Below are 27,656 nucleotides of genomic sequence, written 5' to 3'. Positions count from 1 at the left end.
ATCTTAGCATCTTCAGCTCTGCCACCTCCAGCTCCACCTCCTGTCTTTTCGCCAGTGCCACTGTCTCCAAACCATATTTTTTTCCTTCACATTCACATCAAACTTACTAATTATTACAGTATTGAACACCCTATTGTGCCTTAATAAAATATCAACATTCTCACATTCAGCACTGTTCCGCTTCACTCCCAGATTCCTCCATATCCTCCCTACATCCCTCTCATCCATAACCCTCTCCCACACGTTCTCCCCAGACTTCTTTCCCTCATAAGCGTCTACACATCACTCTCGTTTTCACACTCATCAGACACTCTCCTCTCTCCTTGCCCCGTGTACATTTTTTTTGTTCTTTCTTTTTTACCCCTTTTTCTCCCCAATTGTATCTCGCCAATAACCCCACTCTTCCGAGCCTTCCTGGTCGCTGCTCCACCCCCTCTGCCGATCCGGGGAGGGCTGCAGACTACCACATGCCTCCTCCCAATACATGTGGAGTCACCATCCGCTTCTTTTCACCTGACAGTGAGGAGTTTTGCCGGGGGGACGTAGCGCGTGGGTGGATCACGCTATTCCCCCCCCCCCCAGTTCCCCCTCCCCCCGAACAAGCGTCCCCCACTGACCAGAGGAGGCGCTAGTGCAGCGACCAGGACACATATCCATATCCGGCTTCCCACTGCCAGACATGGTCAATTGTTTCTGTAGGGATGCTCGACCAAGCCGGAGATAACATGGGAATTCAAACTGGCGACCCCCGTATTGGTAGGCAACAGAATAGACCACCATGCCACCTGAACGCCCCTTATTTTGACATTTTTAGAGTCCCTGCAGTTTGAGTTGGGTTTGTTTTTTTCTGCTTCTACCAGTTATTTCTCCGCTGAGAACTAGCTGTAAACTCAGAGATGCAGAGGTGGAGGTGGGGGGGGGGGGTGGCGGGGTGTGACAGAAAGCCTTGTTTGTGTGTCAGTGTTTTAGCATTGTGTCACTGGTTGGAGTTGATTGTGTGGATGTTTGAGGGTCTTACTTTTACTTGCCTTTTTGCACCGCTACAGTTTTGCTCCTAAAGTCCATGACTCATTACACGTTACTGTGCATAGCAGAGCGAGGCCTTTCTGTTGTTTCCTCTCTCTCTCTCTCTTTCTTCTGTCACTCTCTCCACTGGTGGTTGTAAGCAATGTAATGAGGTGTGTGTGTGTGTGTGTGTGTGTGTGTGTGTGTGTGTGTGTGTGTGTGTGTGTGTGTGTGTGTGTGTAATAGCGTTCCTATCAACCAATTTTAATGACAGTGCTGTAATGGATTTTAGCTATTGCTGAACGGACTTTTAACAATGCCATTTTAGTTTACACAACTGCCATTTGTTTAAAAGCCTCGCCTCTAAAGATTCAGGACATCAGCTGGCACAGTTTAGCGTTGCATATGCAATAACACATGTAACACCGTGGAGGGAAAACACAAAACACAGGGATCCGAAAGGCTGCACTGGGACCGATTTGTCAAGTGTCGCCTGCTTCGGTGCAGTGTACGTCCTTGTTGAGCGGGTGCAGAAGTTGGTGCTGCCGTACACAAGTTGTACTTGAGGGACAGAAAAGATAAGAGGATGTGTCAAGCGTCCATTACGAGAGGACCCATGTTTCCTCAAGACATGCACACGTGCACACACATGGACCGCTCCTTGGCAGTCTCGAAGTGTTTATCTGCTTGTGCACGCACACACACACACACACACACACACACACACACACACACACACACACACACACACACATACATACATACATATACACACATACATACATACATATACACACTGCCAGGAAGTCGCTGAAAAGGGCTCATATCACTAAAACATAACAATAAATATTGCTGTGAGGCTTCTTTTTCTCAGGCTTCGCCTCCTGCAGGACAAAACCAAGAGCAATCTGAAAGAACTTCTAGACTCTCTGGTGCTTTCACAGTAAAACTCTGAACCTGCTTTTACTCCACTTTTCTACTTCCTTTTCCTTTTCACCTTCACTTTCTCTCTCTCTCCCTTGCTCTCTCTCTCTCTCTCTCTCTCTCTCTCTCTCTCTCTCTCTCTCACTCATTCTCTCTCACTAACTCGCTCTCACATTCTCTCGCCCTCTCTCTTTCTCTCGTTCTCTCACCCTCTCTCTCTCTCTCTCTCTCTCTCTCTCTCTCTCTCTCTCTCTCTCTCTCTCTCTCTCTCTCTCTCTCACCCTCTGGCTGTCTCTCGCTCTCTCTCTCCCTCTCACCCTCTGGCTGTCTCTGTCTGTCTGTCTGTCTGTCTGTCTGTCTGTCTGTCTGTCTGTCTGTCTGTCTGTCTGTCTGTCTCTCTCTCTCTCTCCCCCCCCCCTCTCTCTCTTGCTCTCTCCTCAGAATTATTTAAAGGATATCTCCTTGTCAGTTAGTGAGAGTTTGGCAGAGTTTTGTCATTGCAGAGTACCTTTATTTCCAGCCCTTATTTACTCTACTGGCCGTGGACACCATGGACACCAGGGACACACCCTAAAGCTGTTATTTCTTCAATAGCCAACAGCATTATAGCGTTATAGCGTTTATGAATGTTTAGATAAATCAGCACTCTGACCATGAAAATGATGCACATATATCTAAACAAACATAAGATTATTTCTGTGAAGTGTAAATATTTATGTGTGTGTGTGTGTGTGTGTGTGTGTGTGTGTGTGTGTGTGTGTGTGTGTGTGTCATTCCTCACGGCATTGAGTGTGTGTGATTGACAGTGGTGCCCGTTGGGTATGACAGTGTGACAGAGTGTGCTGATCCTCGGGTTGGCCCTGCATCACCACACGTCTCCTCCATCTTCCCTCTGCTGCCTTCATCTCCAACTCTCTATTTATCTTACTCTCCATCCCACTGGGCAAATATCTGTCTTAGTTTCCTTAACTCTCTGTTTATTTTTGTTGTCCTGAAAATGTCTCATCGCTACTGGCCGGTCTATCTCCCTGGCTATGTATCTCTGTCTCTGTATCTCCTTTGTCTTTCTTTCTGCCTGTCTGGTTGTCTCAGTCTGTCCGTCTAACTGTTTGTCTTTTAGTTTTCCCTCCGCTTCTGTCTATCTGCCTGGTTCTGTTTTACTTATCAGCCTCCCTTCTGGTATAACCTCCTTGCGAGGAGAAATTATGTGCATGAGCGCACACATAAATACACTAATGCACATGCACACACACACACACACACACACCATCATCATCAGCGGTCACTCGGGGTCCAGTATGACTGTCCTCATTCTGGGTCCTTGTGGGTCTTCAGGTTGGCGTAGAGGCCGATCCTGGAGCCGCACATGTGAGCAAGGGTGTGAAGAAGAGGTTTAGGATGTGGTTTGGGCTTTTCTGGTAACCTGCTCCTTTCTGAGTCTGTGCTGGTTTTCAGCAGCACGGTGGAGGTTGTGGTTGTACCCTCACAGGACAGCCAGTCTACAGGCCTCACTGTTTTTTGCTGCTTGTTCCCAGGTGTTGAGGTCGACGCCAGACATTTTGATGCCCCCCCCCCAACACACACACACACTCTCTCTGAAGTGTGTATGCATACTCTCATTGTTTGATATATTCAAAATGTGACAGTCTTGAGCAAAATTCACAACACACACCTACAGTGCTAATGCTAATGCTAAGTCTCATGTGTGTCCGTTGTGCTGCACTGTGTGTGTGTGTGTGTGTTGCAGCTCTGTTGGGTGATACCCGTTCTGGAGTACAGTATCTTACGGTTCCTCCACGTTCATCCACATCTTTCCCCTCTCTCTCTCTCTCTCTCTCTCTCTCTTTATCCCCCCCCCACACTCTCTGAGGTGACCGCCGACCCTGGCCTTTAGAAGAGTAGAACTAATGAACCCTGGTGATGTTCCGGTACCAATGCTAAGTCAGCCATAGTCTCATGTGTGCCCGTCGCTCTGCACTAATTACCTTTTGCAGCTTCATCGGGTGATACCCTTTCTGGAGTACAGTATCTTACAGTTTCTCCACATTCATCCCCATCTTTCCCCTCGCCCCCCCCCCACTCTCTCTGAGGTGACCTCCGACCCTGGCCTTTAGAAGAGTAGAACTAATGAACCCTGGTGATGTTCCAGTACCAGTGCTAATTCAGCCATAGTCTCATGTGTGTCCGTCGCGCTGCACTAATTACCTTTTGCAGCTTCGTCGGGTGATACCCCTTCTGGAGTAACAGATTATACGGCATGCAGAAGGATTACAGTAATATGACTGCAGAGACGATAATCATCATCATTTACCACTACTGGAGGAAAATACAGTATTTACATGGCAAACACTTTTAAAGAACCATCTGTCAGTTGCTTTATTATACTTGGCGTGTTTGTAAAGTGCAAAAGAAGGAATAACAGTAGTGGTTTTATCGACTGTGTTATTTAAATATGTGCACTCAGTGCCTATCCATCCAGGAAGAGGGATCCCATCGCTGATGCTCTTTTTGTCCCCTGAAAAGCTTATCAGGGGAGTTGGTTACCTGGTTACCCTTCATTGTGATGTGCATTGTTGTTTGATTTTGTCTGTCTGCCTTTGCAGAAATTAATCAATTAGAATTAACTTTACCGGCCAAGTGTGCCTATGCACACAAGGAATTTGACTCCGGTTCACAGGAGCTTCTAGCACTTGCAGACATCGTTTTTTTTACGGCACAGTGGTCCAGTGTTTAGCGCTGTCGCCTCACAGCAAGAAGGGCCTGGGTTCAAACCCCGGTGTTGTCCAACCTTGGGGGTCATCCCAGGTCATCCTCTGTATGGAGTTTGCATGTCCCCCCCACCCCGTGTCTGCAGTGGGTTTTCTCCGGGTGCTGCGGTTTCCCCCGCCGTCAGATAGACGTGCATGTTAGGGTTAATACTCCCGTCTGCACCCCTGACCGAGGCAGTGGAAAGAAGAACTGGAGTTGGTCCCCGGGTGCTGCACGGCGGCTGCCCACTGCTCCTAGCTACACAGCTAGGATGGGTTAAACGCAGAGAGGGATTTCCCCACGGGGATTAATATAGTATATCAAAATCACAAAAAAAAATAATCAAAAATCACACACAAAAATCAAAAAACAAAAGAAGAGGAAATAAATGGAGCAACAACAGGGCGTTGGAGGAAAGCATGTATGCACAACAGGTATGTCGCTGCTATACGGGGTGATGAGTAATGTAAAGTGTAAAAGAGTAACGTGAATGTAAAACCCCTGGAGACCGTTACTGTGATTTAGGGCCGTACCAATAAACTTGACTCGACTCGGCCAGATCTCTCCGTGGCATTCGGTGCATTCCTGTCTTCTTATAAAAGATTAAAAGAAGGCAGGATCTTTCCGTTCATCTGTTTGTTAGATTATTTGGGGGAGGAGGGGGGGGTCATTAAAAACCTGCGCATATCTATCAAACAACTGTCATCCTTATTTTTACTGCCTAGTGAGACAGCTTGTCGGCTGTTACACTCCTTCATCCAGAAACACCTTCAGATCCACGTCTTGATGATGATGATGCCACGCTGACGGCTGCCCATCATCACCTGTCAGCTTTACCTTTGACCTTGTCCATCATTCGGTCTGTTTGTGCACGCCTCTCTGTGTACGTGCAGAAGTGAGCGTTTGTGTCTTTGTGTGGATGATCAAACACATGGCAAAGGATTATTTTGTGCGCTGAAGAGGACTTCAGGCACTTCCTCCACAACATTTAACCGAGAAGAAAAGTCCTATTAAACAACGTACACGCAGCTTCTTTCCCGGCGGACAATAATTTAGCATAAAAAAACAAAAAATGCTTTTAGATGTATGAAATTGACGGATTAAAGGAAGGTTTAGCCATGTATTTAAAGAGTGGTGGACGGGTTTTCCGTCTATCTGCCTTATGTTAAGCTGATGCTTTTAAAACTGTTGTTTCTTTTTGAAGGCCGTGATCAGACTGAGTGAAGCTCAGCCGCTCATCCCAGCTGATTCATGCTGATATTGTTTAATGACGAATAAAATGAAGCAATGGCTGAATAAGCATGCAGTTTCATCTTGGCCTGCAAGAATTGTGGTGCAGTCCTGTGGGGCGGGGCTGTAACTTCGCTTTGGTTCACAACATTGGCTAGCTGCGTTTAGCACAGGAGCCTGGTGCTGGCTAGCTAAAACCGTGCAACGGTGCCGATTTTCACTTTAAACAACAGGATCGTATCTGAAATTCTTTTCTTTCTTTTTTTTTTTTGTTCTCCCTTTCTCTCCCCAATTGTACCCATCCAATTACCCCACTAACACTAACCCAACCCTAACCCCACTCTTCCGACCGATGATAGGAGGCGCTAGTGCAGCAACCAGGACACATAACTATATCTGGCTTCCCACCGCTGACATGGCCAATTGTGTCTGCAGGGATGCCTGACCAAGCCAGCGGTAACACGGGGATTCAAACCGGTGAGCCCCGTGTTGGCAGGCAATGAAATAGACAACTGCACTACCCAGATGCCAGTTGAAATGCTTTTTACTCTTGTGAAAACAGGGTTGCACGTTTTGTTTGCGAAAGGCAACTTTCATTCAGCCAAATACAACACAGAAAAGTTAGGTGAATGACTGTGGTTACAGAGAAACTGAGAGAAGTAAACCGAGGGATGAAGGGAATAGAAAGTGATCAGTAAGATGGCTGCTGGGCATAGAAAGATGGCATAATGTGAAGGACTAAACGAGAAGAAGTCGGGGAATAAAAATGATATGATTGAAAGGGAAAGTGACTCGGGGACAGCTGTGGGGGAGGTGCGGGGGGTGGGACGGTAGGTGAGGAGGAGGAAGAGGAGGGTAGAAGAAGGTCGCTGCTACTTCCTCGCCATCTGATCAGTGGGTGGCGGCGATGACTGATGGAGAAATACTCCGGCTGAAGGTCACATCCAAAACCCTGTCATTTTCCACTGTCACTGTCACAGGGGAGAAGATAAACAAAGTCCAGACAGTTGTGTTGTGCTTTTTAAAAACATTTTTTTCATGAGTAGGTGAACATGGGAGGGGGAGACAAAGAAGAGGAGGGATGATATGTAGGCCATTAGATGATTCAGAGTTGTCTAAGCTGGGTTTATCTTATCATACTTATTTTAATAAAAGAAAGCACATCCACGTTCTCAGATTATTGTTAATTTTTCATGACAAAGACTTGATCCCTTGATGTTATTCCCTCTTCCATCTTTTCATATAGCCTAAGTACAGCCGGAATGCTTTGAATCATGGGGTTTTAAAGCCTCCTTTTTTAATGTAATGATTTGTCTCATAACAGGGAGAGTAATGGTGGAGGAAAAGTATAGCCATTATTCAAAAATGGCTAAGAAGGATTTGGGTTATCATTGTGATTTTTTTTTTTACAACGGAGCAAAGTCAGTGGTGCAATTACCATATCAGCTCATAGCCAACAGGCTAAAAACAAATTTCGGGAGGGGGGGGGCATCGGCGACAGTGGATGGCATGTCATATTTCTGAATTAGGTTTGCCCAGATTGTCACCGTGCTGCAGGTAAAGCCGTCTGTCTATGTCTGCACAGTCTGGCTGGAACACAGAGGCACTCATCTGGTGCTGGAACCAGAGCAGGAGGTTTTACATGGGGTGGGTGGGGGTGGCTGGAGGGGTGGGGTGGGGGGGTAATAGGGGCTGTAACTCCCCCTAGGCAGGGCGGCGTGCCCACGACCAGACGACCCCGCTGCCCGGCCTCTGATATCTGATCAAGCACCATCTGCCGAGGCTGCCAGAGTCCACACACTCCCCATCATCCCTGTAGCCCTTCTCACTGAGTGACCTCTCCACGGAGAGCCCGCAGGGAAATCAAGCTATCAACGGCCTATTAGACTGGTTTTGGTCACTGTTTGAAAAGAAATGCTGCGGAATGAAATTGGATTATCATCACAATGATGCTAGTTTTGGTTGTATATTCATTTGGGAAGAGGCATTTGCCTATGCAGCCAATTTCTCCATCGCTCTCTCTCTCTCTCTCTCTCTCTCTCTCTCTCTCTGGCTCTCTGTCGCTCCTTCTCTGCATGTCGGCCTCTGTGGGAAGCATGTAAAGTGGCCTCTCCACAATTCCAAATGTCCGCCTATTGAAAACAGGGCAGTTTAATTGTGTTGAAGGTATCGGGATTTCTTGAATAAATATTAGACCCGTCCAGTTTGCTATTGTTGTTTTTATTACTATTGATCGTGACCAGTGACAGATTGCTAGTTGTATTGACTGAGAGGGCCGGGCATGAAAATGTAGAGAGAGATGCACCGCATCTGGGCACACGGCAGCGGTGTCTGTCTGTTTGGGGTTGCTTTTTATTGCCCTGCACAAAGAGAGCTGAACTGCAGGTCTGCCGCCTGGATCATACAGCGTTTATGTTTGCATTAAGATAACAAAGTGATGGGATTTTGTGTGGGTGGACACATAGAGATTCGCACGAAAGTTGTCCTACTTTTACATATTGGCCATAAAGAGTAGGTTTTCAGCACAGTTCACCGGAAGTTGGAGTGAGTGCTGCGTGCAGCTTGTGCCCGGGCTGCTTAGCGCAGAGCGCCATAGCGGGTTGGTTAATAGGTAATGTGCCACACAAGAGTAATGCTGCACTTTCTGTTTTCATTTTGTTGCTGTAGTGCAATAATTAATCCAGCTGAACCCTTTGTGCTCACAAAATAAATGCTTTCCATTTTCATTAATAGACAACTCATTAGTACATAATGAGGGAGAAGGCAGCGCTCCCCTCCCTCCCTGTGCAGCACCTAGCAGTCGAGCGTGCACCCGCAAACAGCCTTATAACTCGCAACTAATTAAAACCTGCGAATGTTTTCTGACCCCCCCACCCCTCCAACTCCGGGAGGAGTGAGGACATATGCTTTTAAAACATTACCGTTATGAATAATTGATGGCCGTCACCATGTTACTGAGTGGAATAAAGACAGCACAAATAATGCATTCATACCTGTGGATGTCAAGAAGCCATTTTACAATTTCTCATTTTTCGAAGCCCTTTTCGAGAGTGGAAATGATTTATGGTCATCACCAATGGTCATGAATATTCTCGCACATGTTTCTCTTCTCAACTTTCATCGGTCTGTTTTATTTGCGGCGTTACTAACAGAAAACAGCACATAAATGTGAAGAATCTTATGGCTTTCAAATGCACTTACGAGTTACCCTGACAAGTTGACAAGTTCATTACTTGTCAGGGTATTACTACCAGAGAAAACTGCCATTGGATGGTACAACCGACATGTTTGTTATAATTGTACTATTTGGGTGTCTGGGTGGCGTGGTGGTCTATTCCGTTGCCTACCAACACGGGGATCGCCGGGTCGAATCCCCGTGTTACCTCCGGTTTGGCCAGGCGTCCCTACAGACACAATTGGCCGTGTCTGCAGGTAGGAAACCGGATGTGGTATGTGTCCTGGCCGCTGCACTAGTGCCTCCTCTGGTCAATCAGGGCACCTGTTCAGGGTGGAGGGGGAACTTGGGGGAATAGCGTGATCCTTCCATACGCTACATCCCCCTGGTGAAACTCCTCACTGTCAGGTGAAAAGAAGCAGCTGGCAACTCCACATGTATCAGAGGAGGTATGTGGTAGTCTGCAGCCCTCCCCGGATCGGCAGAGGGGTTGGAGCAGCAACCGGGGTGGCTCGGAAGAGTGGGGTAAATGGACGGGTACATTTGGGGAGAAAAAAAAGGGGGGGTAATCCTGTTTGTTAAAAGTGAAAATCGGCACCGTTGCATGGTTTTAGTTAACCAGCGCCAGGCTCTCAACCTAAACGCAGCTAGCCAATGTTGTGAACCAAAGTGAAGTTACAGCACTGCCCCATGGGGGGGAGGGCAAAAAATTAAATAAAATAATTAAATGCAATATTCATTCATTATATGAATTTTGAATTCTGAACTGGGACTTAAAAAATCAGCAAATTTGTAATTTTGACGTTTCCTTCACGTTGCCCCTTAAGAGGAATTGCCTTCTCTAGGACGCAGTCAAGCTGCAACCCTGCAACCCTGCGCAGCCAAGCAGCAGCCACACAGACATTAAAGCAAAAATAATCAACAAAGGCATCGCCAAGTGTCAGCAATTTCTCTGTCAGGGGGACAGTCTGTGGCCGGCAGTGAACTTTCATCAGCTATGTAATTTGGAGCTTCCTGGTAAAGGTGACATCTTCCTGTTTGTGCCAATCACTTGCTGTCAGTGGCAGAATAACAGCGCTGCTGACCTTTCTCTCAGGAAATGCAGGGGGGAAAAAAGCAACATTCATCATAGAGGTTCAGGACCCAAGATAACAGGCTTGCCATTGCTTTTTATCAGCCCTAACAAGCATGCTAACTTTGCTAAGCAAATGACAGAGGGCACCGGGAATACCGGTTAGACATATGTGACTAAACTAATTTGCATGAGGAAGGTAAAATGCCAGAGGGCAAACATAACTGACGGTACACCCATAATTGCAGCCGGGATACGATATAGCCAACGTGTAAAGCCATAGTGCCAAGGATCATAGCTAGTGTGCTGCATTACAACAGCAAAACACTTCTACAAAAGCATGCATGCAATTCACAATGCCTGCAATATGCTCATGGCTGTTATTGGTTTGTGTATTGAGCACTGAACGTAATGCAAGGCGGCAACTCGGTGTGAATTGTCCTGCAGTGTGATTAACATGCAGGACTCGTCTGTCTCGCACGGCGATATGGTCAGCTGTGATGATCCATGTAATCATTTGGTCCTTGCGGCGTCATTAACAACCAAGTCAAGGATCACTACCAACCAGGCTCACCATCTATCTCTTAGCTCTTTCCTAAGTTCATATCTTTGGTGGGCTATCAATGTCCACGAATGAGAGTGATTAAGAGACGATAAGCTACCGTGTCGGAATTTATCCTAATTACATTAAGGTATCGATATATCAATAGTGGTTAATCATCTGAAGACAGCCGCATTTGTTTGTTGCCCCTGGAGTCTGTAAGCTTCTTTACACGCCACATACTCGGCGCACACTCACATGTGCACTCACGCAGGTGCGTGCATGCACACACACACGCATGCTCACACAAACAGGAAACACGTATGCTCATGCAATTTAGAAATGCACACGCTCACGCAACTCACAAAAGCACAGATTCGTGAGCATTATTCACTCTTGGTGCACCTGGCTAACATCATATAGTTTCCATTTGTCTTGATGAAGCGGTGATTAGCTGCGAGGGTTCCTCGCTTCATGAGGGGGATAAAATCAAACACCATTTCTGGCTGTAATTAAAGGTATTCCCAGGGCAGACGGCTTGAAGGCCACAACTACAAGAGGTCAATAGGAGACAGGTCTCCGATAGCAGTCTAATTCAATCAGACTTGGATGGATATACAGGAGGTCCAGGCAGAACTCCTACACAGCAACATGCTACAAGCACACCGTTATCAGCAACAAGCACACATTTATATGCTCATCTGTGTGAGTGGGCTTGGCCTCTGCAATGCACCAGCTGTACTCCAGTGCACCACCTCTTAAGCCCCTCAGTATTGGCAGAGTTGCTTTAATGTGAAAATCCTATAATTCTGGTTTTAGTGAGAATTTTTCAAAGTTACAATCCTGAATTTGTTTTACATGCAAGCAAATATTGCCGCATTTTCTACCTGCAAATCTACCTACAGATACTAATGTAGAAACTTCAACCTCAGTTGATGAGAAAGTGGAGTTGTTTTCTCAGTTTCTGAAAGAGATAGGAAAGTAAAATGACTCGGGGGTGTGATATTTTCACTTGACAGCCGTGATGGGCTTCCCATCTTGAGGGGATCCGGCTGGTGTGGCCGTGACCCGCAGGGCCCGATGATGCACAGCTGTGCTCACCTCACAGGTCTGCGCCGGTGGTTTGTGCGAAGCCTCGAGGTGGTCCAACCACCCTTAGCTGAAGATCCTCCCAAGACTCACACAGAAGATCGACAACAGAGCAACTCACGTGCACAACTGTGAGATAATGTTTGTGTTGATTGATTGTGACGTACAACAACCACTTTGGTCTTCTGTCAAATAGAGGACTATGGCTTTCTTCTGCGGGTGGGCTCCAAGCGTGAGTGTGGGCGTCCCGGTGGTGTGGCGGTCTATTCCGTTGTCTGCAAGCACGGGGATCGCCGGTTCGAATCCCCGTGTTACCTCTGGCTTGGTCGGGCATCCCTACAGACACAATTGGCCATGTCTGTGGGTGGGAAGCTCGGTGTGGCTATGTGTCCTGGTCGCTGCACTAACACCTCCTCTGGTAGGTCGGGGTGCCTGTTCAGGGGGAACGGGGAACAGCGTGATCCTCCCATGCTCTACAGCCCCCTGGTGAAACTCCTCACTGTCAGGTGAAAAGAAGCGGCTGGCAACTCCACATGTATCAGAGGAGGCATGTGGTAGTCTGCAGCCCTCCCCAGATCGACAGATGGGGTGAAGCAATGACCGGGATGGCTCACAAAATAGGGTAATTGGCCAAGTACAATTGGGGAGAAAAGGGGGGGGGGACATATTCAGAGCCTATGCAAGTTTCACAATATTGGAAAGTGGAAACCGAAGTGGGCCGTTGACTGTTTTTGTTGCCTTACAGTCTCCCTATTTCCCCGTATATTTTCTCTCCCTAGAAATGTGCTGTCATCGAAATATGTATATTTATTTACAGGAGGGTAACTAAAAATGAAAACGGGCCGACTTAATTTTAATGACTGATGAGTGTTGTTGTCGTCAACAGGAATATACTGCCCCGCTCCCAAATGGTTATTTAGGTCACTAAAGCGTGCCTGGGCTATAGGCGACACGTGACTGGATTTCCTTTGAAACCATGGAGGCGATGTTCCACTGAAGTGCGATGATAACAGAGTTCTTGTTTACCTAAATGAAAAATGAATCTTCTCAGTGCCACTCTTCATTTCTTTTGCATTTTTCCCCTCCCTCCTCTACTTCCTCCTTCCTCTTCCTCTCTCTCTCTCTCTCTCTGACAGCCAGAGAGAGAAATATACTGGATTCTGAGGATATGAAAGAGGGGATGCAAAAGGAGAGAATATTGGGAGAGTTCTCTAATCTTTATTTTGCAAAATTGTCTTGAATGCCCCCCCTACCCCCGAATCTCCTCAGTTTTGCTCCTTCACTGCCTTGCCTTTACTGAGATTGCATCCAGCCTTCAGAGCAGGATTCCTTTATTGACATGTGGCCTTATTAACATAATACCTCAACCCAGAGGAGGGCTGCCGTGGGCGCGTGGCCCCATCAAAACACCGCTCACAACTCAGGCCCCTAATCCCCATGAAGTACGCACCGCTAGGACGAAACACTGCAGTTGGTGACGGGGATAAAAAAAAAGAAGAGTTTTCGTTGCCTCTCCCAATGGAGCGTACACGACGACACGAATCCCTTTTTTTCTTCTTCCGTGTATCAACAAATGAAAGGAAAGGAGGACTCACCTGTCCTCCGTCATTTATCACTGTCAGACTTGTCGATTGGGAGCATCGTCACACTTCTTCACTATTCCCATTGGGGCTATTTTCTTATTAGGGTCCATTCATATTCATGGATATTTACAGCGCCACTTCATGTCCATTCTCGTGCCGGTCTCCATCTCTCTTCCTACCCTGCCTCGGTTTCTTTGCCCGTGATCACTGTCTTCATCTGGAAGTCGGATTCTCTTTGGAAGGTTGCTCGTCTCCTCAGAGGCTTTTGAAAACGGCCCCTTTGCACAAGTAACTTTTTTTTTTTGGATTTTTTTCCCCATTTTTTCTCTCCAATTGTGTTCGGCCAATCACCCCACTTTTTTGAGCCGTCGCTGTTGCGTCCCCTCTGCCGATCCAGGGAGGGCTGCAGACTACCACATGCCTCCTCCGATACGTGTGGAGTCCCCAGCTGCTTCTTTTCACCTGACAGTGACGAGTTTCGCTAGGGGGACATAGCGCATGGGAGGATCACGCTATCCCCCCCCCCCGAACAGGCGCCCCGACCGACCAGAGGAGGTGCTAGCGCAGCGACCAGAACACATACCCACATCCTGCTTTCCACCCGCAGACACGACCAACCGTGTCTGCAGGGACTCCCGACCAAGCTGAGGCAACACCAGGACTCGAACTGGTGATCCCCATGTTGGTAGGCAACGTAATAGACTGCCACGCTACCCGGAAGCCCCATACTTGTAAAGTTTGGCGAGACAAACTCAGTTCTCATGTTTTATGCTTTTAAACAGCAAAACGACAAAAAAAGAAGAAGCAAAAAACACTTGATGAGGGATTGTGATTTGGTCGTGTTGAACAATCATTTATCTCATTATTGGGTCAGCCTAGAAGGCTGTGCCGGCTGTGAGAGATGGTAAAGCCTTTGGAGAGAGCAGGGAATGGATGAAGGATTCTCTTTTAATGATACGGCTGGCTGCGATGGACTTTGAGAGTGCTTCACCAATTGTAATTATAGGAAGTCTCCTTGCACATGATGGCAGACATGCACAGCTTATGGACAGTCATACAGCAGACAGGCAGACCATGTAATAACCAGAGGACCCATATTTGCCCAAATCCGGTGTAACACCTCACAAAAACAAAAGTGTGTAAAACCTTAATGCCTGGTCCAGTCCCATGCAGGGCTGCTTTGATAACGCTGACGCCACCCCCACAACGGACGCCATCTTTACTCTGGCAATTAGGCAGAGGCGGTGGATTATCGCTCCTTCAGCCCAGCACACCCTAAATCCGTCCAGATTCAATTATTCTCTTCCCATGTCTGCGGCCATTCGGGCCTTTGGGCATACGGCCAGCGGAGAAATGTGCTCAAGGATTTGGGCTGCTGAGAGTGCAAAGCGATAAAAGAAGATGTTTTTCTCTTTATTTTTGTTCTTTATTTCGGTGTTCCAGCAAGCTTGACAAGTCTATTAAATAAAAATGAAACCTTGGGAGATCACAAGCAGTGTCCTGGTAAATATTTTATGAGAACAATAAGCTGAACTTACTGATTTTTTGTTTTTCTCTTCCTTGCCCGTACCTCCTTTTTGTTGGAGCTCTCTTAAATGCTCCATGTTGTATAAAGAAAGACTAGCCCTGTATCCCCCACCACACACACACATACACACACATACACACACACACACGCGCACACACCTCCAAACACAACTTTGATCCGCACCTTGTGGGTAGAGAGTGCCGCCTGTGGGTCCGTGAGGAAGAGCCTAAACTGTGAGCTGGACGGAGTCGGTGTGCTCCGTCTTGCCGCACCGTGATGACAATGCTTGTACTTATTAGAAAGCTCACTCACACTAAATTATTTGAGCAATCAGGGGGTTGTGGGGTTGTTGTTTTTTTTTTTTTTTTTTTTTTCTTGGCGACTCGGAGACTCGTTCGTTTACTCAGGATGTCTTCTCTCTGTTTATCGTGTATACTCAGATTCCCATTTTCACTCCCTGCCTATTTCCTCTTATTTGCTCAGCTGGGAAAAGCTGCAATTGACATGAATGTGACCTGTGTGTGCGTGGTTGTGAGTCTTTATAGATGCACAAGAACGAACACACACACACACACACACACACACACACACACACACACACACACACACACACACACACAAACATATGAGTGTGTGCAGTTAAGTGTGAGTGTGTGTGGGTGAGTGTGGTGAAGTGGATATTCTTTGCAGGTCTGAGATGAGAGACCCCCTGGTTGTTTGCGACGCCCTACTTCTATTTACCCTCTTGGGCGGCTTGTTCCCCTCCCAGCAAATCACTGCCATGGCTGTCATCTCCAGCATTTTATGTTCCTTGCAGACGGCAGCCTGTCAGCTCCTAACACATTTCTCTGTCTCTCTCGTCTCTTTTATCTGCAGATACCACAGTGTCATCGCAAAAAGGTAAGGCAACACACAATCAGTCACCTGTGGGCTTGGGATGTGTGGTGTGTGGGTGTATTGCTGCGTTGGTGCGTGTGCGCGCTCACATTTCGCTAATGAAACGAAACACATTTTCGTTGCGGCGATATTGATTTGGAATTGGAACATCGTGGCGCCGCTGTTACACAAAAAGATGCGATTCCAAAGTCATTCGCTCTCTTGCACCACCACCTCGGGAAAACCACCCCGCCATGCCGTCATAACGGCAGGGCGACCCGCGGTGTTCACGCGTCATCACCCGCCCAGGCTTCTGTTGGGGTTAACTACGGTTTGAGACACCGATCAGCTCTTTTCTGCGGAGTTACACGTCCGCCCTACGTTAATGAAAGGTCAGGGGAGACGTGTGTGTGTGTGTGTGTGTGTGTGTTTGCATTTTGGAGGGACGGAAAGCGTGGCGGGGCGGGCAGGGCGGGGGCCACAGCCAAACCGTCGGAGGAGCTTCGAGGTCCCTCGTACTGAGGGATGTGCTCGCCCAAAGGCCAAGGCCTTTGCTGCTGCTGATGATGATGAGAAAGGTGACGGCAGAGGGCATGTCCCGGCGGCGTGATCGCACAGCACGCGCAGACCATCAGAGCGGAGAAGCCCCTGCTGATTTTGTGCACACCCTGTTTGACGCCCTGCAGCGTCTACAGGCACATGGGTACCGTGCTGTGTGAGTTCTTTGCAGACCGAAAAGCATGCGGGGGGGGGGGGGTGTTTCTGTGACACCTGCCTCTGATATCATATCCCTCCTGCAGTTAGATTGAAAAATACCGAAACAGTAGGAGCCCTGTCTTTTTTTTACTCCTAACAATTCAGTAACTTTTTTGTTTATCTTGTTAAGGATCAGACTCAGTAATGCAGCGAAGGGCAGAAACACTCAAACTAATTTTACTTATCTTCACAGTACACGTTTTCTCACTTTTCTATTTACTTAAATCCATGTAGTATACATCAGCACAGCCCGTCCCCGGCATTACCTTCAATTTCCCCGAGGGGATTAATGAAGTTTATCTTATCTTACCTCATCACCCCCACGTATTGTGGGGGGGGGGGTTAAGCTCATGAGTGGAAAAACGGGTGCTTTTTCGAAATGGTGATTCATATTTGATTATATTGGAGGATCGTTGGTCATAATGGTCAACCCGCATTTTTTTTCTTATTTTAATTTCTTTATTTATTTATTGCTCTTACATCGTTTGCCAGATTCAGTGAAGTCGCAGAGCGACGCTACACTCTCAGACATAGTTCTTCTCAGTGACAGGTTACATATTCGGTGCTCAACCACCCAAATTCACGCACGCACACACACACACACACACACACACACACACACACACACACACACACACACACACACACACACACACACACACACACACACACACACAAACATGGTTGCGAGGCCACTGCCGTATGTGTGATGACTATGTGGTGTGATGCTGTCAGCGAGGCCTATAAAGGTAAGTGATGTGGGCTGCCTGAGCCTCTCTGTCTGATGAATGTGGATAGGGAGCAGAGGCTGACGTGGTGTACATCATCCCTCCACGGCCGCGCTCCCATATGTTTCTGAAGGAGAGGGAGATAAATAAGGGCCATGCCAGGCTGTCGGCTATTACGCACGCACCTCTGTCCTTTGTGAGTGTATAGGTCTGTGTCAACGTGTGTGTTTTGCATGTATGTGTGTGTGTGTGTGTGTGTGTGGTGTGTGTGTGTGTTTTGTGTGCCGAGTGTCATATCTATCCTTTTTACAGCTTACCATGTCAGGCTCATTCGTTTAGAAGCGCTCCCACAAACATTCACTCTGTCTCTCAGTCCCACACATCTAGTGTGCCACAGACACACAAAAAGAGAGCTGGCTCTCCTCATTCATACACTGTGACTTATGGACGACTTTACAGCTATGACAACAATATCGGTATTGAAGAGCCATGCGGCCTTGGGCTGAGCTGTATATGTGTTCCGTGGCATCTGTGTGCAGGTCTCACGAGCATGTGATTGCCCATGTTGGTGAGAGAGAGAGAGAGGGAGAGAGGAGGAGATGGAGAGGGGGGGAGATGAGAGAGAGCGAGAGACAGACAGAGAGAGTGACAGAGAGAGAGGAAGAGATGGAGAGAGAAACGGAGACAGAGAGGAAGAGATGGGGAGAGACAGAGAGATGGGGAGAGAGAGGAAGAGAGAGAGAGGAAGATGAGAGCGAGCGAAAGAGAGAGAGAGAGAGAGAGAGAGAGAGTGAGGAAGATGAGAGAGAGAGAGAGAGAGAGAGAGAGAGAGAGAGAGAGAGAGAGAGAGAGAGAGAGAGAGAGAGAGCGAGAGAGATGGTGAGAGAGGACATTTGTGTGCCATGAAGGAACCCTAGCAGGGGCCCTCTGCAGAAAGTAGAGCTAAAGACAGGTTTGAGGTTCAAACTGAAAATGTGGCTTTTATCGTTGGCTCCAGAGGATGGAGCTCAAAAAAGTGAATAAAAAGTTGGCTTTTCTTGGTTGGATGAGTCTTTATGTCAGCAGGCTATTGCTTCCGCCACTTCTGCTTCTTTCTGCGAGAGACAATAGAGGAAACTCCAACCTCAAAACCTACCAAAAACAAAAACAAAAACCTGGCCCAAGCTGTGGTTTGAGGAGGAGCGGTGCCTAGCTGAAGTGAGTTCAGGTGCATCAGAGCCAGGCTGCAGCTGTGATGCCACACAGCCAAGCACCTCTCTTAATGTAAGGCCCTGGTCACTCTTGAGCACATCTTTATGTGCTTAAGTGCATATGCGCCGCTATAAATTAGCTTTTATGGAAGCCATATTTCTTACAGAAATCAATATACGTGAGTTGAATCATCCCGATCAGTGGCTTTGCTTCCAGTAGCGAAGTATAGTTGCTGGATGCCTTCGCATAGAGTTCAACTTTGGTTGAACTTTGACCCGCGAATTAACGCCATTGACCAATGGTAAAACTGTGTTGACCTCTGACGGGGCTGGGGAGAGTCCAAAATAGAGGAAGCTATCTTTTTTAGCAGCACATGTTCAAAATTTAAACAACTGTGCTCTGCCAGAATATGAATTACAACACACAAAAAAAGAAAAATATGCGGCACGGTTCGCAGTCAGTCATAAAGCAGGAGAAGATAGTATAATTTTCATTAATTTAAGTGTGTTTAGTGTTTTTTGGTCGCCAAGCTTCTAGTACCACAAGGACACTTGATTTAGCCCTGCCAATTTCCTGATGTGACCGGGTCCTTCCCCTCTCTCCGTCGGGTTCACGGTTTGCTGATAAACGGTTGCCTTCAAATGGGACTTGTGTTTGTGGTTTCGACATTGGAAGTCGAGCACATATGTGTGGCGTTGATGTGGTAAGATTGTGAGGACACCGTTGCTAGGCAACTGGACAACTATGGAACCTTAAGCACGACTCGGTGTTCTGTCGTCGCAGTTAAGTGTAGTTTCAGTCGTATAGAGCAGGGATTCCCAAATTATCTTAATGCCATGGCCACACCCATTTTCGGACCACTGCCAACCAAATGAGGGAAAAGCGAGATAATTAACAATCCTCTTTGTATTATTAATCACTGCAGTATCAAGACAATGAAAACTAAGACAGGCAGAGCTACACAGACGAAACACTTCTTTACCTTTTTTTTACGAAGTTCGCCCTCTACAGGAAAGGCATCACGGGCTGAGTTGTTTTTCTTCTTTTTTCTTCACCAAAGAAAATGTGTTCATTGAGAACAACCCTCTATCCACTGACCCTGAGTCCTTTTTAGTCATTTAAAAATATAGCAAAGGTAAATGTTGATATTCCTAATGGTTTTGCCTTCTCCTCTGGTGTTATACCTTTTGCATTACCCCCGACTTATTTACCATCCACACCAAAACAGAGGTCCGTGGGCTCAGCCATAAAACGAATAAGAAAAAAATAGAATCACTTCAAAACTTGTGAAATTGGAGGTAAACAAAATTTCCATTACTGAGGTCATGACTACCAAAACAGTGGTCATTCATATGGATTTTTCTCTCATGAACACAATAAACACGACCCCATTTCAAGGCACTATGTGTTGATGCCTCTGACTTGGTGCTGTCCTCAGGCCACCCAAAGTCCTCTCACACCGTCAGCATCAACTTCCCTAAATCACAGCTCTTCACTTGTCAACTAAAGAGATGGGTCAAATGAATGCGTATAGTATGGTACTCGTGTAATGGATGAAGAGGAGCAAACGTTCAAGGCAGGGAAATATTCTGGTGTTATGCACCACAATGGGTCAATAACATCTGTACATCTTCCTCACTATGACTGATACAAGGATGCTAAATGGACTGCATTTATATAGTGCCCGGCCACTCAAAGTGCTTCACAGTGTAAGCCTCACATTCAGCCATTCACACACACATTCATACACTGATGGAGGAGGCTGTCATGCAAGGCACCAACTTGCTCATCGGGAGCAGTTAGGGGTTCAGTGTCTTGCTCAAGGACACCTCGACATGCTCTCTGGAGGAGCCGGGGATCGAACCAGCAACCTTCCAATTACTAGATGACCCGCTCTACCTTCGGAGCCATGCCGCCAGGCTTATCATCTTCAAACCCTGAGCTTAGGTTGGGTTTCTCTCTTTCAGTCGAGCCCTCCCACCCTGAATCCATTCTCTAGCCCCTCCGCTATCCATCACCTTTCTAGCCCCTAACCCTCCACATCATTCTCGCCAGCCAAACAAAGTATATTTATGGCACCCGTGTTGGAAAAACAGTCTCCACGAGAGGTTCCTCTAATTTCATTTTCAAAATGCCAGCAATAAATTTATCAAATGGGCTGAATCGAATCGGAGTCTCACGTAGTCCCATCCGTCATGGACTGTCCCTTGGGGGCCTGTGGGCGTACTTAAACCAGCCAAAAACCTTCGCTGGCAGGCGAGAAAGACAAAGTGCAGAGGGAGGGGGGGAGAGAGAGAGAGAGAGAGAGAGAGAGAGAGAGAGAGAGAGAGAGAGAGAGAGAGAGAGAGAGAGAGAGAGAGAGAGAGAGAGAGAGAGAGAGAGAGAGAGAGAGAGAGAGAGAGAGAGAGAGGAACGGAAGCAGAAGAGAAGTACTGGATGGAGAGAAAGTAGATGGATGGCGGGGGGAAAATATGCTGAGACCATAAAGGTGTGTGCATATCTTTATGTGCTTAAGTGCATATGTGCCAGCATAAATTAGCGTGTGTATGAGTGCGGATCCATACATGCATACGAAGGTCAACGCTAATTCTTCGACACATCGCGGCCTCACGAGAGAAGCCCAGTTAAGCACTTTGGCTATCAATAGACCGGCGTGATAATTGATTAATCTCAACACGAGTTAATTGATTGTGTTGCTCGTCACCACCCCTTTGAAAAGCCTCCTTAGTTCAAACACTACTTCGAGTTTCATCCCATCCCCTGCCTCTGAGAAGTTACAGGTTCACACGCTCTATGCCCTCCCTTTCCCTCCTGCCTGCTCCTCTTTCTCATCCTCTTACCTCGTGCGGACACCTTTGCCCCGTTCTGAACTCGCTTTGTCTCTCTGTTCCTTCTGTTTCACCTCTCCTTCGTCCCGCCTCCCCCGCCTCCTCCTTGCTGCGTTTATCTCGGTGTTTGTGTGCAGGCTAAGCCATGCACGAGCGAGGGTAAAGCAGCTTAGCACTAACAGGGCTAATGAAGTCAGGCCCTGTATCGCTCTGAAGGGGATCAATTGTGCTCCTCTGCGGAGCCCGTCATCGTATAATGATTAGATGAAACATTCAACATTCAGAGACACCATGTGGAGACAGGCTTGCTGATATGTGATAATGTCCCACCATGGTCTCCTTTATATAAACACACACACACACACACACACACACACACACACACACACACACCGTCACCCCTCCTTTATATAGGACATATCTCAAACTTGATTGATGTCTCAAACATGGCGTCAAGGGTCTACCCAAAGAGATTGGAGGCAAAACTAATGACAGAGATTTAGCGAGTGAGCAATCTGGCTATTGATTCCTGCTATGTGAGGGAAGGTGGAGGGAAAAAAGCAGCCCGCATGCGAGACAAAGATTTACCCCCTCGCCTTGATGAGCAGATTGTAAACAACTCCGCTCGTCCCATTCAAGATGCATGCTGTGATCCGTGATTTTTCATTCCCTCTCATTGCTGCTAAAACGCATGATGGAAGATCAATCGCCAGGGCAACATCTTAAACCCTTTTTGAACATGTAAAAGATGAATTTCTGATTAATTCAACCCTCTATCGGATTATGTTATCCTACTCGATGCCCACACGGGGTAGCTATCTTAATATATGCGGTGAAATGTCTGTGTGTGTGTGTGTGTGGGTGTGTGGGTGTGTGTTTGTTGCTAACGTCAGGAGTGTGAAACGCTGTGGGTTGTGTGTTTAAATGGTAATGCAGAGGTGTGGACTGACAGGTACGAAGGTAGGGTCAAAGAGCTGCCTGTTTGTGCGAGTGAAAGGGAGCACAGAAGGTAGTGGCCCCCTCTAGCCACACATGGCCATTTACCCGTCAACTTACACAGAGAGCAGAGGACTCTACATGCTCCCCTCTTTCCTGCTCTTGTCTTTCTACCGGTCTTTCGTCCTCTGAAACTATCATCTCCATCACATCTTATTTGATACCTTTTTTTTTTCCTCGACTCAAAAAGTGCGAACTCGCCATTCTTACATCACTTCCCTCTCCCACCCCCATTTTATTAATCCTCTTGTGAAAGTACCTGTTAAGCATCACATGGGAAATTCAATGACACACAGCTTTATTGAAATGTGTGCGCACTCCTGCTAATGCGTGGGCGCTCCTCCAGATCGCTCATCAATCTCTTGGTTCACTACGACTGCTAAAGGCGCAGCATATAAAAACAATAGTCCCATCGCCTAGGGCTTGTCCATGGTGGTAATCGCTTAGGAAGTATGTGGGAACACGAGACATTTCGTTTACCGCTGTGTTCGGTTCATGTTCCCCTAAGAACCCTGCCATGAGAGCCATGATTACTTTGACTTATTTGTTTTCAGCTACATGTGGTTTGTGGGAAAGAGGGGTTGATCCTAGACCTGGCCCAACTTACTGCCTACCCAGATAGCAAAACTGCTGTGGCCCAGACTCGTCCCACACCCGACATTTTCATCCGGACCACATACCACATGGAATGATGGCACTTGGGCGGTCCGCTCCTGTTTGCCAGATCTGAGCCAGAACCAAACCATAGCAATGCCACATGTGCCACATATTTACCAAAGGTGGCCCATATTTGTTTTGTGATATTTTGGCCAAGTTCACCATTTACCACACGGGCCTCTTTAGGGTCACATCCAGATTACATGTTGCCGAGAGCGCAGCATCTTTGCCAAAAAAGGCCCACGTTTGATTTGCCATATTTGGGCCATATTTGCTATTATACATGCGGTCCACTTCAGGCTCACATCCGTTTTGCCAGGGCCAGAAGAAGGCCATCAGTGCCTGAAGTGGCCCACATCCGCATGCTATCTGGGTGACATACGATAGGTAATATGGATAATGTTTATCATCACTTTCAGGAAATACCACGCACATTGTTCCCACTCTGTCCAGGAAACCTTTTTCCAGGGATTTTCCATGACATGAATTTTACTTTGATGTACGTGACAAACGTTGCTCGCAGAAGGTCACATTATTCAGAATTATACAGAAATGCTCATTTCCGATTGGCTGGAGGGCGTGGGTCAAGTAAGGGATAATCCACAGCAAGGTGTGCGTTAAAGGGTTTTAACACACTCCGTGGAGGCGACACACACCTTGTCGTGCATTATCCCACTTACACTGTGGTCACTTACCACAGAATTCAAATGAAAGCGTTCACCAACTTTTTTTGAACGTTTTAAAAGGTTATGGCTCAAATGTTAGCCGCTAAGCTAACTTTGAATGTTCACGGCGCTTGCTAGTGAATCAGTGTGTTGCTATTGGTAGCGTGGCCGGCCAGTGAAGGGCTTTAGAACGCACGCCCTCCGGCCAATAGAAAGCCAGCTTTCTCTATGACCGCGGTATGAAATGGTTTAATGTGCACATATTTCGGCTCAAATTTAATCGCTGTTCGAAATTCCTACGCGGGCCACAAAGTTACTAGGTAACCGTGGCAACAATATTAATTAGTAAAAAGCCCAGTAAAGATTCAAAGCTTTAGCATAACAGCTATTTTTTGTTTTTGCTTTTTTTGCTTTAATCTTACGTCTAAAACTTTCAACGAAAAAATAAAAGAATGCTTTTAAAATGTTGCTAGTGACCATGGCAAGCGGGATAATTCATGCTGGGTAGTTCTTTGCCTCTGCATGTTGTGTGGAAATCCACAGACAAAACCACACACCTTGTCATGGATTTTCCTTTACCCTTATCCCTGGCATGCACCCACATAGCTGCGGTGGCGGATGCCAGCGATAGCGGTAAGGGTAAGGGATAATCCATGACAAGGTGGACGTTGTAGGATTTTACCTTTAAATATCAGTGGAAGCCTCACTACCACTCCTTCTGATGGATGGATGGACAGTTTGATTTACTCACACACACACACACACGCACACACCTAGGTATCTCTCAAACTGTAAGGTGTAGTGTTGAGGCGTTTGCGACAGCTCCCCAAAGTACACGACGCACTTGAGACATAGCAGGTACGCAGTGAAGGCACTGTGCATTTGTTCACTGGCCCGTTTTACCCCCCCCCCCCACACAACACACACACACACACACAGACAACTACTCATCATTTGATCACTGAGCTTTGCTGGAAAAACCTCCATGTGTAATGTTGTTTCTCACCGAGTTGGGAACAAAAGTTGTTGAACTTGGGGTAAGTTCATATGGGGGCAACGTTGTGGCGTTTGACATCATAGCATGCCAGAATTTCGGGGGGGAGGGTCGAACAACAGTCTATAATATTTTTTTTTGTGGCTTTTTTTCCCCTCTTTTGCTCCCCAATGTTACCCAGCCAATTACCCCACTCGTCCGAGCCGTACCGGTCACTGCTCCACCCCCTCTGCTGATCCGGGAGGGCTGCAGACTGCCACATGCTTCCTCCGATACATGTAGAGTTGCCAGCCGCTTCTTTTCACCTGACAGTGAGGTGTTTCACCAGGGGGACGTAGCACGTGGAAGGATCACGCTATTCCCCCAATTCCCCCTCCACCCTGAACAGGACCCCCAGCTCACCAGAGGAGGCGCTAGTGCAGTGACCAGGACACATACCCACATCCGGCTCCCCACCCACAGACACGGCCAATTGTGTCTGTAGGGACGCTCAACCAAGCCGGATGTAACACAGGGATTCGGACTGACGATCCCCGTGTTGGTAGGCAACAGAATAGACCGCTATGCTACCTGGACGCCCCGGCTGTGTCACTTTTAGCTGGTCACTAAACATCAACCCCCCCCCCCCAAACTTGAAGCATTGATGTGCAAACTTAGGGGTTAAAAGTTTGATCAATTTCAGCATTTTCCAGGTGTTTTCCATGACTGGAAAACCAATCTTAAATTTTCAGGTTTTCCAGGATGTGTGGGAACGAGGACATATCTGCAAATGTGGCAATTTGCTTTTTATTAAATAAACCGAATGTATACAGTTGAAATCAACAATTTACATTCACCTTTAAAGGACATGTATGTCATGTCAGTCTTGGGATTTAAAAGATTTCCACAACTTTTTCTTTTTCTGTGGTGGAATGATTAGAACACGTACTTCTTTATCACGAAAAACCTTCACAAACTTAGTTATTTGAAAAATGTATTGTAGGTTTTCTGAAAATGAGGCGAAATCTGGGGGTCAAAAATATACATACAGCACACCATATATGTGGTTGCATGTCCCGTAGCCCTTTTCACCTCGATCAGCTGCTTTTGATAGCCATCAACAAGCTTCTGGTTGAATATGTGACCTCTCCTCTTGGCAGAATTGGGGTAGTTCAACCAAATTCGTTGGCTTTCTGGCATGGACATGGGAAGGCCATTCGAAAACATTAATTCTAGCTTGACTTATGTTTTGGGTCATTGTCCAGTTAAAACACCCCGTTGCATCCAAGCTTCAACCTTCTGGCTGATGGTTTGAGCTTGACCTGAAGAATTCTGAGATAAACTTCCTTCTTCATTGTTCCATCCACTTTGTGAAATGCACCAGTTCCACTGGCAGCAGAGCAGACCCAGAGCTTGATACTACCACCACCGTGCTTGACAGTGTGTAAAATGTGTTTGGGGTTGATTGCCTCACCTTTTCTCCTCCAGACATACTTCTGGTCATTGTGGCCAAAAAGCTCAATCTTTGTTTCAGCACATAACTTAGGCCTTTTTTTTGTCCATGTGATTAGCTGCAAACTTAAGCCGAGCTTGAAGGTGCCGATTTTGGAGTCGGGGCTTCTTTCCTGCATGGCAGCCTCTCAAGTCCATGGTGATGTAAAACTTGCTTGACTGTGGACGATGAAACCCATGTTCCAGCAGCCCCTAATTCATGGCAGACCTGTTTTTTGGTGATTTTTGGATGACATCTGACCATCTGGATCAGTTTTCTCTCAGCAGAAAGTGACAGTGTGCATTTTCTTCCTGACTTTGGCTCAGAAACCACTGTTCCATGTACTTTGTACTTGCGAGCAGTTATTTGTACAGATGATCTAGGGATCTGAAGTTGCTTGGGAATGGCTCCAAGTGACATTCCTGTCTTATGTGAACCTATGATCCAATTTTGTAAATCTGTACTGAGCGCCTTATACTTTCCCACAGTAATGCCTGGGGCTCAGTCTAACAGGTACAGTCAAACTAGCCCTAATTATATGGGCACAGAGAAGTCACCAGCTGTAATCAGTCATAATGACTAACAGGAAGTTAAGAGGCCATGCCACAAAGTTAGGCAGGATTATAAAACTTTCTACATCACCAAATTAGAAATATTAGTTGCTATATTTATATTTCTGACCCAACGGATTTTTGTCATACTTGCAGAAAACCCACAATACAGTTCTAAAACAACCAAATTCAGTGAATGTTTTTGGTGACAAACAAGTACGTGCCCCAATCATTGTCACATAAAAAGAGCAGTTGTAGAAATAATCGAAATCCCAAGACTCCGGTGAAATACATGCCCTTTACAAGTGTGTCTAAACTTTTGACTTAAATTGTATATATGGCTTGTGGACAGCTCAGCATTCAGAAACAAATGGGAAGTATTTTACAATGCCCCAGAAAATGTAATGTTTAGTTACAGAGTGGAGAAATAGTGAGGATTTTTTTCACTGCCTGTAAAGTTAGCACTTCTGCAGATATGCGGTTTTCCCAGGGGCGCAGTTACCCATTTGTTGAGGGGTATGCGACACAACATTGCCCCCCCGTCAAATTTCAGTTTTGTCAGAACAGCACGAGAGAAGTACTCTATGTGAAAAATTATAAGATATTTGCTTGAATAGATCAATATAAGAACAATTTTTTTTGGAGGGGGGGGGTTTCCCCCCGTTTTCTCCCCAATTGTACTTGGCCAATCACCCCACTCTTCACAGCCATCCCGATCACTGCTCTACCCCCTCTGCCAAGCCGAGGAGGGCTGCAGACTACCACATGCTTCCTCCGATACACGTGGAGTCGCCAGCCGCTTCTTTTCACCTGACAGTGAGGATTTTCACCAGGGGGACATAGCCCATGGGAGGATCACGCTATCCCCCCCCCAGGGGCCCCGACTGACTAGAGGCACTAGTGCAGCGACCAGGACACTTACCCACATCCGGCTTCCCCCCTGCAGACACGGCCAATTTTGTCTGTATGGACGCCCGATCAAGCCGGAGGCAACACGGAGATTCGAACCAGGATCCCCGTGTTGGTAGGCAACAGAATAGGCTGCTAC

At 46.9% G+C, this 27,656-nt stretch overlaps 1 protein-coding gene across 1 annotated transcript in view; it reads left to right on the top strand.

Moving 5' to 3' along the window:
- LOC130107579 (cadherin-4-like) overlaps positions 1-27,656 on the top strand; it is a 333,350-nt gene that overhangs the window by 114,103 nt on the left and 191,591 nt on the right. Inside the window, exon 3 of the mRNA XM_056274241.1 lies at positions 15,772-15,795. Within this exon, the coding sequence (XP_056130216.1) occupies positions 15,772-15,795 (24 nt within the window). The remainder of the gene's footprint in view (positions 1-15,771; positions 15,796-27,656) is intronic.

This window comes from Lampris incognitus, chromosome 2 (assembly GCF_029633865.1).
Source record: "Lampris incognitus isolate fLamInc1 chromosome 2, fLamInc1.hap2, whole genome shotgun sequence".
Classification (NCBI taxonomy): domain Eukaryota; kingdom Metazoa; phylum Chordata; class Actinopteri; order Lampriformes; family Lampridae; genus Lampris; species Lampris incognitus.
Note: the sequence above shows the minus strand (reverse complement) of the source record. Positions and strands in the feature narration are given on the sequence as shown.